At 45.0% G+C, this 15,718-nt stretch overlaps 1 protein-coding gene across 1 annotated transcript in view; it reads right to left on the bottom strand.

Moving 5' to 3' along the window:
* The window catches only part of ttc16 (tetratricopeptide repeat domain 16), a 180,920-nt gene that overhangs the window by 114,323 nt on the left and 50,879 nt on the right, over positions 1 to 15,718 (bottom strand). Inside the window, exons 6-7 of the mRNA XM_080212074.1 lie at positions 893 to 1,038; positions 686 to 809 (exon numbers count right to left, since the gene is read on the bottom strand). Of these exons, the coding sequence (XP_080068200.1) occupies positions 686 to 809; positions 893 to 1,038 (270 nt within the window). The remainder of the gene's footprint in view (positions 1 to 685; positions 810 to 892; positions 1,039 to 15,718) is intronic.

Raw genomic sequence — 15,718 nt, 5'->3', positions numbered from 1 at the left:
ATTTAAAGGCGCAAAAGGCAAGATTTAAAGGAGATATACGGGGCAAAGGTGCGAAAGGCAAGATTTAAAGGAGATGTACGGAACAAAGTTGCAAAGGCAAAGGTTTAAAGGAGATGTATGAGGCAAGTTTCAAAAGAAAACACAGAAGATGGTGGGTGGCTGGAAGTTGCTGCTGGGGGAGGTAGTGGAAGCAGATACGATAGTGACAAATATATGAATAGGATGGGAATGGAGGGATATGGTCCCTGGAAAGATAGGGGGTTTTAGTTCAGTTGGGCAGCATGGTCGGTGCAGGCTTAAAGGGCCGTAGGGCCTGTTCCTGTGCTGTAATTTTCTGTGTTCTTATCTGAGAAGCTGTTTCTCCTGGCTGCAGAAACTAAAACACACATTCAAAATTTCAAAAAAAAAGTTGGCATTCAGGACTGAGCTGAAAGGAAATTTCTAAGGATTATGAATATTTGGAATTCTTCGCCTCAGACAGCTGTGAATGCTTAGTCATTCAGCATGCTCAAGAAACAGATCGACAGATATTTGGGTACTATGGGAATTAAAGGATTTGGGGAGTGTGTCAGAGGAAGGAGTTGAGGTAGATTATCAACCTTGATCTTGTTGAATGGTAGAGCACACTCAAAAGGGCCCAATTTCCGACTCTTGCTACTCATTATGCTCTTAGTCACATTCTTACCAAGATAGGATGCTCCTTTCCTGTAGTTGCCAGTAACTCGTATGCAACTGCTTCCATTGCCCTGGCAGATACCACATTTGTCTAAGGTCTGGGTGGAAAAGAGCACCCCGTCACATCCGATGGGCTGCAGAACACATGGAGAACATGAAACAAAAGTCAACAAGATTTGAAATTTTTAAATGCAACTATGCAGGTTATGTTCACAACCTCACAACTGCCAGCTACACAGACTCCACGGTATTCCCTGTATTTACAAGATGTTCCATCCCGTGCTGGGACCATCAGTTGTCTCTGCCCATCTATGGTAGTACATTGAAGGTCACAAGGTTTGCTTGAAATGTGCACATAATCATCTGCAAGAAATGAACAATAATTCAAATTTATAACAATGATTTTTTACCTCAGAAAAATCCCATACCGTTTCAATTAATTAAATCACTTTAAAAAGCATTCATTACTTTCTGGACAGATCCACAAATAGCCATGAATCACAATACTAAGTGCCTCTTCTGCACTTCGGCCCACCAGGTCCATACCAGTGCATGAAAGGCCCCAACCTACCCACCTAATCCTGCTTGCCAGCACTTGGCCCATTGCCTTGAATGGTTTGGTGTGCCATGTACTCACCCAACGACCCAGGCACTGCATTCCAGTCTGTCTGGACTGCACACCTCCGTTGGGGTAAAACATTTTTTCCTCAAATTCCCCGCCTCTGACTTTTAACCTGTGTCCTCTTGTAACTGACCCTTCAATAAATAGCTGCTGCCTATCCACCCGCTCAATGCCTCTCAATCTTGAGTACCTCCATGAGGTCACCTCTCAAGTCTTCTTTGCTCCAGAGAAAATGATCCAAGCCTATCTTTATAAATGTTCAATCCCAGGCAATATCCTGGTGAACCTCCTCTAAACTCCCTCTAGTGCAATCACATTCTTCCAATAATGTGGCAACCAGAACTGCACACAGTACTAGAGCTGTGGCCTCACCAAAATTCTATACAACTCCATCATGACCTCTCTGCTTTTGTAATCTACACCCTGATTGATAAATGCATGGGAGGTGATAGCCTAGTGGTATCATCACCAGATTATTAATCCAGAAACTCAGCTAATATTCTGGGGATCCACATTTAAAAACATAAGAACTAAGAAATAGGAGCAGGAGTAGGCCACTTAGCCCCTCGAGCCTGCCCCGCCATTCAATAAGATCATGGCAGATCTGATGGTCGTTCGGTTCCACTTATCCGCCTGCTCCCCATAACCCTTAATTCCCTTATTAGTCAAAAATCTATCTATCTGTGTCTTAAACACATTTAACGAGGTAGGCTCCACTGCTTCAGTGGACAGAGAATTCCAGAGATTCACCACCCCCTGGGAGAAGTTGTTCCTCCTCAACTCTGTTCTAAACTGACTCCCCTTTATTTTGAGGCTGTGTCCTCTAGTTCTTGTTTCCTTTCTAAGTGGAAATAATCTCTCTGCTTCCACCCTGTCCAGCCCCTTCATTATCTTATATGTCTCTATAAGATCTCCCCTCAGCCTTCTAAACTCCAACCAGTACAGGCTCAGTCTACTCAATCTCTCCTCATAAGCTAACCCCCTCATCTCCAGAATCAATCTGGTGAACCTTCTCTAGTTCACCCTCCAAAACCAATACATTATTTCGCAAATAAGGGGACGAAAATTGCACATAGTAGTCTAGTTGCGGCCTCACCAGTATCTTGTACAATTGCAGCAAGACGTTCCTGCTTTCATATTCCATCCTTCTCGCGATAAAGGCCAACATTTCATTTGCCTTCTTGATCACCTGCTGCACCTGCAGACTGAGTTTTTGCGATTCACGAAAAAGGACCCCCAGGTCCCTCTGCACAGTAGCATGTTGTAATTTTTCAACATTTAAATAATGGTCCATTTTACTATTATTCCTTCCAAAGTGGATAACCTCACACTTGCCAACGTTATACTCCATCTGCCAGATCCTTGCCCGCTCACTTAGCCTATCCAAATCTCTCTGCAGACTTTCCGCATCCTCCACGCAATTTGCTTTCCCACTCATCTTTGTGTCATCCGCAAACTTTGTTACCCTACACTCGGTCCCCAGATTGTCAATGTATATGGTAAACAGTTGAGGCCCTAGCACCGATCCCTGCGGCACACCACTAGTCACCAACTGCCAACCGGAAAAGCACCCATTTATTCCAACTCTCTGCTTCCTGTTAGATAGCCAATCCTCAATCCAAGCTAACACTTTACCTCCAACTCTGTGTATCTTAATCTTATGCAGCAACCTTTTGTGAGGCACCTTATCGAATGCCTTCTGGAAATCTAAAAACACCACATCCACCAGTTCCCCTCTGTCAACCACACTCATTATATCTTCATAAAAATCCAGTAAATTCATCAAACACAACTTTCCCTTCATGAATCCATGCTGCGTCTGCTTGATTGAACCATTCTTTTCCAGGTGTCCTGCTATATCTTCTTTAATGTTGGATTCCAGCATTTTCCCAACTACGGACATTAAGCTAACTGGTCTGTAGTTACCTGCCTTTTGTCTACCTCCTTTTTTAAACAGTGGTGTTACATTAACTGTTTTCCAATCAGCTGGCACCTCCCCAGAGTTAAACGAATTTTGATAAATTACTACTAACGCATCTGCTATTCTGCCGTTTCTTTTAGTATCCTGGGACGCATTCCATCTGGACCTGGGGACTCGTCTATTTAAATCCCGTCATGCCAGAATTTGAATTCAGTAAAAATAAATCTGGAATTATGAATCTACTGGTGACCATGAAACCATTATTGATGGTCAGACAAACCCATCTGGTTCTCTAATGTCCTTTAGGGAAGGAAATCTGCCATCCTCACCCCACCTGGCCTACATGTGATTCCAGGGCCACAGCAATGTGGTTGACTCTCAATTGTCCAAGGACAACTCGCGATGGGCAATAAATGCTCGCTAGCCAGTGACATGTAGAGATGCCGGCGTTGGACTGGGGTAAGCACAGTAAGAAGTCTCACAACACCAGGTTAAAGTCCAACAGGTTTATTTGGTAGCACAAGCATAAGCTTTCAGAGTGCTGTTCCTTCATCAGGTGAGTGGGATTTGAGTTCACAAACAGGGCAGATATAGACACAAATTCAATTACAAGATAATAGTTGGAATGTGAGATTTTACAGGTAATCAAGTAAGAACATAAGAAATAGGAGCAGGAGTAGGCCATCTAGCCCCTCGAGCCTGCCCCGCCATTCAATAAGATTATGGCTGATCTGAAGTGGATCAGTTCCACTTTCCCGCTTTCTCCCCATAACCCTTAATTCCCCTGTCTATCAGAAACCTACCTACCCGTGTCTTAAATATATTTAGCGAGGTAGCCTCCACCACTTCAACGGGCAGAGAATTCCAGAGATTCACCACCCTTTGAGTGAAGAAGTTCCTTCTCAACTCTGATCTAAACTGCCCCCCTCCCCCCCCAACTTATCTTGAGGCTGTGCCCTCTAGTCCTGCTATCCTTTCTAAGCGGGAAGAATCTCTCTACCTCTACCCTATCCATCTCTTTCATTATCAAATATATCTCTATAAGATCCCCCCTCATCCTTTTAAACTCCAACGAGTACAGACCTAGTCTATTTAGTCTCTTTTCATAGTTCAACATCCTCATCACCGGTATCAGCCTAGTGAACCTCCTCTGCACTCCCTCCAAGGCCAATATATCCTTCCGCAAGTGCGGCGACCAAAACTGCACACTACTCCAGCTGCGGCCTCACCAGTACCCTGTACAGTTGCAGCAAGACCTCCCTGCTTTTATATTCTATCCCCCTCGCTATAAAGGCTAGCGTTCCATTCGCCTTCTTGATCACCTGCTGCACCTGCAGACTGGGTTTTTGTGACTCATGCACAAGGACCCCCAGGTCCCTCTGCACCGTAGCATGCTGCAGCTTTTTGCCTTTTAAATAATAATCCCTCCTACTATTATTTCTGCCAAAGTGGATAACCTCACATTTGCTAACATTATACTCCATCTGCCAGGTCCTCACCCACTCGCTCAGCCAGATCCCTCTGCAGGCTTTCCACACCCTCCACACAATTTGCTTTTCCACTCATCTTTGTGTCATCAGCAAATTTCGTCACCCTACACTCAGCCCCCTCCTCCAGATCATCTGTATAAATGGTAAACAGTTGAGGCCCCAGCACCGATCCCTGCGGCACTCCACTAGTCACCAACCGCCAACCAGAATAGAAAGTCTTAAAGGTACAGACAGTGAGTGGTGAGGGGGGGGGTTAAGCACAGGTTAAAGAGATGTGTATTGTCTCCAGACAGGACAATTAATGTGGTTTTGCAAACCCAGGCAAGTCGTGGGGGTTACAGGTAGTGTGACATGAACCCGAGATCCTGGTTGAGGCCGTCCTCATGTGTGCGGAACTTGGCTATCAGTTTTTGCTCAGTGATTCTGTGTTGTGTGTTGTGAAGGCCGACCTGGAGAACGCTTACCCGAAGATCAGGGGCAGAATGCCCGTGACTACTGAAGTGTTCCCCAACAGGAAGAGAACACTACCCCCACAACTTGGAAAATCCACTAACTGTCCTGGCGGGATACAATACACATCTCTTTAACATGTGCTTAATCCTCTTGCCACTCATCATTCGTACCTTTAAGACTTGGTTATCTGTAAAGACTCGCACTCCAACCATTACCTTGAAAATTGAGTTTGTACCTATATATGCCCTGCTTGTGAACAGAGCTCCCACTCACCTAATCAAGGGGCATTGCTCAGAAAGCTTGTGGTTTGTGCTACCAAATAAACTTGTTGGACTTTAACCTGGTGTTAGAACCATAGAAAATTACAGCTCAGAAACAGGCCTTTTGGCCCTTCTTGTCTGTGCCGAACCATTTTTTGCCTAGTCCCACTGACCTGCACTTGAAACCATATCCCTCCACAACATTCTCATGAACCCGTCCAAGTTTTTCTTAAATGTTAAAAGTGACCCCGTATTTACCACTTTATCCGGCAGTTCATTCTACACTCCAACCACTCTCTGTGGGAAGAATCCCCCCCAAAATATTCCCTTTAAACTTTTCTCCTTTCACCCTTGATCCATGTCCTCTGGTTTTTTTCTCGTCTAGTCTCAGTAGAAAAAGCCTGCTTGCATTCACTCTATCTATATCCATGAAAATCTTGTATACCTCTATCAAATCTCCCCTCATTCTTCTACGCTCCAGGGAATAAAGTCCTAACCTGTTCAATCTCTCTCTGTAACTCAGCTTCTCAAGTCCCGGCAACATCCTTGTAAACCTTCTCTGCACTCTTTCAACCTTATTTACATCCTTCCTGTAACTAGGTGACCAAAACTGCACACAATACTCTAAATTTGGCCTCACCAATGCCTTATACAACCTCACCATAACACTTCAACTTTTATACTCGATACTCCGATATATAAAGGCCAATGTACCAAAAGCACTCTTTACGACCCTATCCACCTGTGACGCCACTTTTAGGGAATTCTGTACCTGTATTCCCACATCCCTCTGTTCAACTGCACTCTTCAGAATCCTACCATTTACCCTGTACATTCTACTTTGGTTTGTCCTTCCAAAGTGCAATACCTCACACTTGTCTGTGTTAAATTCCATTTGCTATTTTTCTAGATGGTCCAAATCCTCTGCAAGCTTTGAAAACTTTTCTCACTGTCCACTACACCTCCGATCTTTGTACCATCAGCAAATGTGCTGATCCAATTTACCACATTATCATCCAGATCATTGATATAGACGACAAACAACAATGGACCCAACACCGATCCCTGCGGCACACCACTAGTCACAGGCCTCCACTCAGAGAAGCAATCCTCCAAAACCACTCTCTGACTTCTTCCATTGAGCCAGTGTCTAATCCAATTTACTACCTCCCCATGTATACTTAGCGACTGAACCTTCTTAACTAATCTCCCATGACGGGCCTTATCAAAGGCCTTGCTGAAACCCAGGTAGACAACATCCACCGCCCTTCCCTCCATCCACTTTCCTGGTAACCTCCTCAAAAGAATCTAATAGATTGGTCAAACATGACCTACCATGCACAAAGCCATGTTGACTCTCCCTAATAAGGCCCTGTTTATCCAAATATTTGTAGATCCTATGCCTTATCGCACCTTCCAATAACTTGCCCACCACTGATGTCAAACTTACTGGTCTATAATTTCCCCGGATTTCTTTTGGAATCTTTTTTAAACAACGGAACAACATGAGCCACCCTCCAATCATCCGGCACCTCCCCCGTAAATACTGACATTTTAAATACGTCTGCCAGGGCCTCTGCAAGTTCAACACTAACCTCCCTCAAGGTCCGTGGGAATACCATGTCCGGTCCTGGGGATTTATCCACTCTGATTTGCCTCAAGACAGCCAGCACCTCCTCCCCTGTGATCTGTAAAGGTTCCATGACCTCCCTACCTGTTTGCCCTATTTCTGTAGACTCCGTGTCCGTTTCCTCAGTAAATACGGATGCAAAAAACCCATTTAGTATCTCCCCCATCTCTTTTGGTCCTATACACAGTCTACCACTCTGGTGTTGTGAGACTTCTTACTAGCGAGTGACACCCATGTCCCACAAAAGAATTAAAGAAGTGCAATATGCCTTTTTCACCACCCAATTAACCTGCCCTTCCGCCTTTAGAGAGCTAGAGACAAACACGCCAAGGTGCCTTTGTTCTCTGAAATTTCCATTGTCAGGCCTTTCATAGTATACTTACTTGTCAAATTACTCCTTCCAAAGCGCATCACCTCACACTTTTCAGGATTAAATTCCATCTGCCCATTTGACCATCTTGTCTACATCTTCCTGTAGCCCGAGACACTCAACCTCACTGTTAACCACCCAGCCAATCTTTGTGTCATCAGCAAACTTACTGATCCTAACCCCCCCTCCCCACCCACCCCCCTCCCCCCCCGCCACACACACACACACACACACACACATCTATGTCATTTATATGAGTGACAAATACTGGGGGGGCCCAGCTTGGATCCCTGTGGTACGCCACTGGTCACCAGTCGCTAAAGCAGCCATCTGTCATCATTTGTCTCCTACTGCTAAGCTAATTATGAATCCATCTTATGAGATCACCGTGTATCCCACGTGTATTTGCCTTCTTAATGTCTCCCATGAGGCTGTCAAAGACTTTGCTGAAATCCATGCAAACTACCCTCATCCATACACTTGGTCACATGCTCAAAAAATTCAATCCAATTTGTTCGGCATGACCTCCCTCTGACAAAACCATGCTGACTATTGCTGATCAAACCTTGCCTCTCCAAATGGAGATAGATTCTCTCCTTCAGAATCTTCTCCAGTAGTTTCCCAACCACAAATGTCAGACTCACTGGTCTGTAGTTCCCTGGCTTGTCTCTACAACCTTTAAACAGGGGGACCACTAGCTGTTCTCAGTGACCAGGGAGCAATTAAAAACTTGGGTCAAAACCCCTGCAATTTTCTCCCTTGCCTCCCACAGCAGCCTGGGACACAATTCAGTCAGACCTGGAGACTTAAGTTCATTTAAAAGTCCGCCTTTAAGCTCGCCAATACCTTGTCACTCCCTATGATAATTTTCTCCAGGGCCTCACAGTCTTTCTCTGCGTTCCATAACTTCCCATTCTTATAGATGAAGATATGTGAAATATTCATTTAGCACTCTACCAATGTCCTCTGCCTCCACCCAAAGATTTCCAAAAGACATTTGATAAGGTGTCTCACAAAAAGTTGCTGCAAAAGGTTAGGGTGCATGGAGTTGGGGGTAAGGTGTTCGTGTGGATAGAGGATTGGTTGTCTAATAGGAAGCAGAGAGTTGGAATCAATGGGTACTATTCTGGTTGGCAGTTGGTGACTAGTGGAGTGCCGCAGGGATCGGTGCTAGGGCCTCAACTGTTTATCATTTACATAGACGATTTGGAGGAGGGGGCTGAGTGTAGGGTGACAAAATTTGCTGATGACACGAAGATGAGCGGAAAAGCAAATTGTGTGGAAAGCGCGGAAAGTCTGCAGAGAGATCTGGATAGGCTGAGCGAGTGGGCGAGGACCTGGCAGATGGAGCATAACATTAGCAAATGTGAGGTTATCCACTTTGGTAGAAATAATAGTAGGAGGGATTATTATTTAAAGGGTGAAAAGCTGCAGCATGCTACGGTGCAGACGGACCTGGGGGTACTTGTGCACGAATCGCAAAAACCCCGTCTGCAGGTGCAGCAGGTGATCAAGAAGGCGAATGGGATGCTGGCCTTTATAACGAGGGGGATAGAATATAAAAGCAGGGAGGTCTTGCTGCAACTGTACAGGGCACTGGTGAGGCTGCAGCTGGAGTACTGTGTACAGATTTGGTCGCCACATTTGCGAAAGGATATATTGGCCTTGGAGGGAGTGCAGAGAAGGTTCATTAGGCTGATACCGGAGATGAGGGGGTTAGCCTATGAGGAAAGATTGAATAGACTGGGTCTGTACTCGTTGGAGTTTAGAAAGTTGAGGGGGGATCTTATAGAGATACGTAAGATAATGAAGGGGCTAGATAGGGTACAGGTAGAGAGATTCTTCCCGCTTAGAAAGGATAGCAGAACTAGAGGGCACAGCCTCAAAATAAGCGGGGGGCAGTTTAGATCAGAGTTGAGGAGGAACTTCTTCACTCAAAGGGTGGTGAGTCTCTGGAATTCTCTGCCCGTTGAAGTGGAGGTTACCTTACTGAATATATTTAAATCATGGGTAGATAGGTTTCCGATAGACAAGGGAATTAAGGGTTATGGGGAGAAAGCGGGAAAGTGGAACTGATTCACTTCAGATCAGCCATGATCTTGTTGCATGCGGGGCAGGCTTGAAGGGCTAGATGGCCTACTCCTGCTTCTATTTCTTGTGTTCTTATGATGCTACCGGGACTTGATGGAATGAGTTATAAGGAGAAGCTGGATAGACGAGGACTTTTTCCCCTGGAGCGTAGGAGACTGAGGAGTGATATTATAGACGTCTATAAAATAATGAGGAGCATAGGTCAGCTAGATAGTCAATATCTTTTCCCAAAGGTAGGGGAGCCTAAAACTTGAGGGCATAGGTTTAAGGTGAGAGAGGAGAGATACAAAAGTGTCCAGAGAGGCAATTTTTTCACACAGAGGGTGGTGAGTGTCTGGAACAAGGTGCCAAAGGTTGTAGTAGAGCCGGGTACAATTTTGTGTTTTAAAAAGCATTTAAATAGTTACATGGATGCGATGGATATAGAGGGATATGGGCCAAATGCAGGCAATTGGGACTAGCTTAGAGGTTTCAAAAAAAAAAGGGCGGCATGGACAAGTTGGGCCAAAGGGCCTATTTCCATGCTGTAAATCTCTATGACTCTATAGCCTAATTAATGTGGGCAGCACGGTGGCACAGTGGCTAGCATCGCTGCTTCTGTGCCAGGGACACAGATTCGATTCCTCGCTTGGGTCACTGTTTATGTGGAGTTTGCACATTCTCACTGTGATTGCGTGGGTTTCCTCCAGGTTCTCCAGTTTCTTCTCACACTCGATGTGTGGATTAGGTGGATTGGCCATATTAAATTGCCCCTTAGTGTCAGGGGATTAGCTAGGGTATGGGGATAGGGCCTGGTGGGATTGTGGTCGGTGCAGACTCGAAGGGCTGAACGGCCTCCTTCTGCACTGTAGGATTCTATGATAAAAAATCAGAACCTCACATCTAGTCCAAAATGCCAGGAGAATCTAAAGGAACAAAAAGGTCCATTAATTCTACAAAGTAACACATTCTTAGCTAAAAATCGGTTATTAGCCTGCATTCGTAGCATCTGGTTCATGTTTCCCAAACAGATGACTCCTGTAACAAAACACTGCTCCTTAATGCAGCCTCACCTTACACAAAAACAGATCAAAGTAGCATAGTATCATCCCAGTTGTTGTCTGCTGGCTCGAGTGCTGTTGTTTCTCTGGGGAATGTTACTGCTGAGCTTTGTATTTGTTGGGGACTGGTTGATAAGAACATAAGAAATAGGAGCAGGAGTAGGCCATCTAGCCCTTTGAGCCTGGCCCGCCATTCAATAAGATCATGGCTGATCTGTCGTGTCTCAGTTCCACTTTCCCACTTTCTCCCCATAACCCTTAATTCCCCTGTCTATCAGAAACCTATCTACCCGTGACTTAAATATATTTAGCGAGGTAGCCTCCACCACTTCAACAGGCAGAGAATTCCAAAGATTCACCATCCTTAGAGTGAAGAAGTTCCTCCTCAACTCTGATGTAAACTGCACCCCCCCTTATCTTGAGGCTGTGTCCTCTAGTCCTGCTAGAGGATCTCTGGGACAAATGGCTGCTCGGCTCTTTGCTCAGTTAGTGAATCAATCTGCCCCACCTGCCTGCTGTGAAGCAGTAGCTTCTCCAGTTGCAAGTCCATGTCTGCAGTTGTGACCTTAGATTTAGTCTATAACTGAGATGAGAATTTCTCTACCCATGTTCCAAATTGCTATGTGAGCTGACTTTTGTCGAGTGCATTGAAACAGTTAGCTCTGGCAATAATTTGGTAGCTTTATCAAAGTGGAGTAGCATGCATACAGTTTTGGTTACCACACTATTGGAAGGATGTGATGGGGTACAGAGGAGATTCACCAGGATGCTGCCTGGGATGGAACATTTAAGTTACGAAGCGAGGTTGCGCAAGCATGGCTTGTTTTTCTTGGGGCAGAGAAGACAGAGTGGCAATCTGGTTGACGTGTACAAGATTGAGGGGCATGGATAGAGTGGATAAGGAGCAACTTTTCCCCTCAGTTGAAGGGTCAAGGGTTCAAGGTGACGGACAGGAGGCTTTATCGAGGGTAGTGACAGTCTGGGATGCGTTGCCTGGAGGGTGGTAAAGGCAGGTAGAACATAAGAAATAGAAGCAGGAGTAGGCCATCTAGCCCTTCGAGCCTGCCCCGCCATTCAATAAGATCATGGCTGATCTGAAGTGGCTCAGTTCCACTTTCCCGCTTTCTCCCCATAACCCTTAATTCCCTTGCCTACCAAAAACCTATCCACCCGTGTCTTAAATATATTTAGCGGGGTAGCCTCTACCATACCAACGGGCAGAGAATTCCAGAGATTCACCACCCTTTGAGTGAAGAAGTTCCTCTTCAACTCCGTTCTAAACTGCACCCTCCCCTCCTTATCTTGAGGCTGTGCCCTCTAGTCCTGCTGCCCTTTCTGAGCGGGAAGAATCTCTCTACCTCTACCCTATCCATCCCCTTCATTATCTTATACGTAAGATCCCCCCTCATCCTTCTAAATTCCAACGAGTACAAACCCAGTCTATTCAGCCTCTCTTCATAGTTCAACCCCCTCATCTCCGGTATCAGCCTAATGAACCTCCTCGGCACTCCTTCCATGGCCAAAATATCCTTGCGCAAGTGCGGCGACCAAAACTGCACACAGTACTCCAGCTGCAGCCTCACCAGTGCCCTGTACAGTTGCAGCAAGACCTCCCTGCTTTTATATTCTATCCCCCTCGCTATAAAGGCCAGCATCCCATTCGCCTTCCTGATCACCTGCTGCACCTGCAGACTGGGTTTTTGCGACTCATGCACAAGGACCCCCAGGTCCCTCTGCACCGTAGCATGCTGCAGCTTTTCGCCCTTTAAATAGTAATCCCTCCTACTATTATTCTTGCCAAAGTGGATAACCTCACATTTGCTAACATTGTACTCCATCTGCCAGGTCCTTGCCCACTCGCTTAGCCTGTCCAGATCCCTCTGCAGACTTTCCACACCCTCTGCACAATTTGCTTTTCCGCTTATCTTTGTGTCATCAGCAAATTTCGATACCCCACACTCAGCCCCCTCCTCCAAATCATCTATATAAATGGTAAATAGCTGAGGCCCCAGCACCGATCCCTGAGGCACTCCACTAGTAAAAAGTCTGACAACACCAGGTTTTAGTCCAACCCAACGCCGGCATACCCACATCTCCACTAGTCACCAACCGCCAATCCGAAGAGCCTCACAACCTTTAAAAAGTACCTGGATGAGCACTTGGCACGTCATAACATTCAGGGCTACAGGCTCTGCAGCAGGGATTTCCCTTTCTCCTTCCCAGAAGTTGCAGGACTCCTTTGAAGTCCCTGGACAGCAAGATGTCAATTTAAGAACAGTGTTTTGAATCAACAGCTTAATGGATTTCTCCTCAGCGGTTCTTCGTTCATCTTTCCCTTCATGCTTGAATCCATCTCAAGTTAAGTTTATTTACTAATATCACAATTAGGCTTACATTAACACTGCAATGAAGTTACTGAAAAAATTCCCTAATCAACACACTCCGATGCCTATACCTTAACCAGCATTTCTTTTGGACTGTGGGAGGAAACTGGAGCAGTCGGGAGGAAATCCATTCAGACACAAGGAGAATGTGAAACTCCGCATAAGTTTCCCAACCAGGAATCGAACCTAGGTCTCTGGCACTGAGGCAGCGGTGCTGACCACTGTGCTACCATACTGCCCAAGTATTTCTTTTGTTCCTAAACACAATGTTTGCATAGACCAAGACTGATTGACAGCTGTGGTTTCAAATACTAAAGTTTCTCACCTTTTAAAAAAAATTCAGCTTCTCTGTTCAAATGACCAAAGGTGATTAATTTCACACTTCCTTTCTGCCCATTCATTTACTATGACTATATCTCTTTGCAGTCTCTATATGCATCCCCCCACCTCTAAACTTGGGTACAATACTCTTTCCATCTAATCAAGACTCCACTATTCTTTGCCAGTCAAATAAAAACTATACCATTTATGCCCACCCTCATATGCAGAATCCCTTATCTTGTCTATTAGCCTTGTGTTTGCACTTTATTGAATGATCACTTATTGTGGACAATCTTCAACAGTTTTCTTCAAGCCTTTGCAGAAACAACCCTCACCTTTGCTATGTCAATTGTCTGCCATGTAGTGTCTGGTCATATTTACCTTCCCTCAGTTCTTGAAGTGTGCTGAATAGCAGCATGGAGGAGACAAGCAGTATAACTGAGTTCAGACTGCATTAGATTGTCCTGTGCGCCTCTGGCAATTATTTCCATGCCCCTTGCATCTAGTGTAAAGACCGTTCCTCGTCCATTACCAGCCTAGCACCCTGAATCACATTCTCCTTGTCAGAAGGGTGGCAGTGGTTATCACTGCTGCCTCAGCGCCAGGGACCCAGGTTCAATTCCTGTCTCGGGTCACTATCTGGATGGAGTTTGCATGTTCTCCCAGTTTCTGTGTGGGTTTCCACTGGGTGCTCTGGTTTCCTCCCATAGTCCAAAGATGAGCAGGTTAGGTGGATTGGCCATGTTAAATTGCCCCTAACGTAGGGTAGGGGCAATTTAGGGTAGGATGAGTAGGGTAAATATGTGGGGTAATGGGAATAGGTCCGGGGTGGGATTGAGGTCAGTGCAGACTTGATAAGTAGAATGATTTGATTTGTCACATGTATTAGTATAGAGTGAAAAGTATTGTTTCTTACACATTATACAGACAAAGCATTATGTTGCTAGAAAAGGAAAATACATGAATAGGATGGGAATAGAGGGATATGGTCCCTGGAACCATAGTGGGTATTAGTTCAGTCGGGCAGGCTTGGAGGGCCGAACGGCCTGCTCCTGTGCTGTAATTTTCTTTGTTCTTTCAGAGTGCAGAATGTAGTGTTAAAGTCATAGCTAGGGCATAGAGAAGGATCAACTTAATCCAAGTTAGGTCCATTCAAAAGTCTGATGGCAGCAAGGAAGAAGCTCTTCTGTTCCGGAGGCAGTTGGTACATGACTTCAGACTTTTATTGTTTGATGGTCACTCAGATGGACCCATCATTAGCATTACATCTTTCATTTGCTGCAGAGCAAGGGTTTCTCAGGTATGAGCAGCCATGTCTTCAGCAGGTAGCCCTTTACACCAAGAATCAATCCTTGAAAGCGAGCTGGCAATGTCTCAGGATGTACGTGCCCTGGGAAACATGGGATACTCTTTTCATGATCACAGCCTATGACAGAAATGTTACAGAACACAAAAAAGGCACTTGGCCCGTCTGTTCTGTGGAAGCAATTTACCAGGAAATTGGTAATTTATTGGGTTACTGTAATTTAACCAGTAAATTAAATACTGCCTTCTACATTCTTTCCATTCAGATAACAATCGTTTCCTCTTGAATGTGCCTCTGCACTGGTTTGGAGGCATTACAATTATTGTCTCCAGCTCTTAAGGCATAGATGTTATTGTGCTTTCCGGTGCTGAGTTTTGTCTTTTGCAGATAGCATTTAAATAGGAAGACCAACATGGTCAACCTCAGTGCCCCTTTCCAAATACGGAGCTGGGGTAGATTGCTGAGCTGTAACCTGACTTGTTTTCAGATAGACATTCACCCTGGGGGTTTGGGATCACCACAGTCTTGCTTTCAGAATGATTCATTCATGTCCAAAAAATACCTTTTTGGATGTTTTCTGGAGATAGGTAGTGCCACTTCTAGACTGGAAAGTGTCCTTTGAGATAATGACAACTTTTGAATCTATAGACGGAAAGCCAGGTGATCTTCAGTGGCCATATTTTGCAGCCCATCACTGGCCATTTTAAAAAGTAAAAGCACAGTTCCAGAAGATTCTACAGACTCCAGTTTATGTTTTAAAAGCTATGAATATGACATAACTTTTCTGGGCCAGACAGGAAGCAGAAACTTGCTAACTGCCCCCTCTCCATTATTGTTCAACCACTGAGGAAAATCTTCTCTATGTCAACAAATTTTGGTCCTAAAATTTCAACCAAAATAATTGTCCAACTAAACTATCAGGTGGATTTTTCCAATGTTGACTGGGGAGCCCATTAAAGGTGCCACCTCAGGCTTTACCCTGCCAGAGTGATGGTGCAAAACATACCATCAAATTCTATGTGCACTGAGTACCAGAAAATCTGGAGCAAAAACACAATTGTGCATCTGGAGACATCTGCTGCCTTTTAGTTGGAACGTGACCAATTAAGGACAAATCCACCCATAAATGAATTGCAAGTCATTTTTATTGCAGCT

Source organism: Carcharhinus amblyrhynchos, chromosome 25 (assembly GCF_965287045.1).
Source record: "Carcharhinus amblyrhynchos chromosome 25, sCarAmb.v2.hapA, whole genome shotgun sequence".
NCBI classification, from domain to species: domain Eukaryota; kingdom Metazoa; phylum Chordata; class Chondrichthyes; order Carcharhiniformes; family Carcharhinidae; genus Carcharhinus; species Carcharhinus amblyrhynchos.
This window is presented reverse-complemented; position numbering and strand designations above follow the sequence as displayed.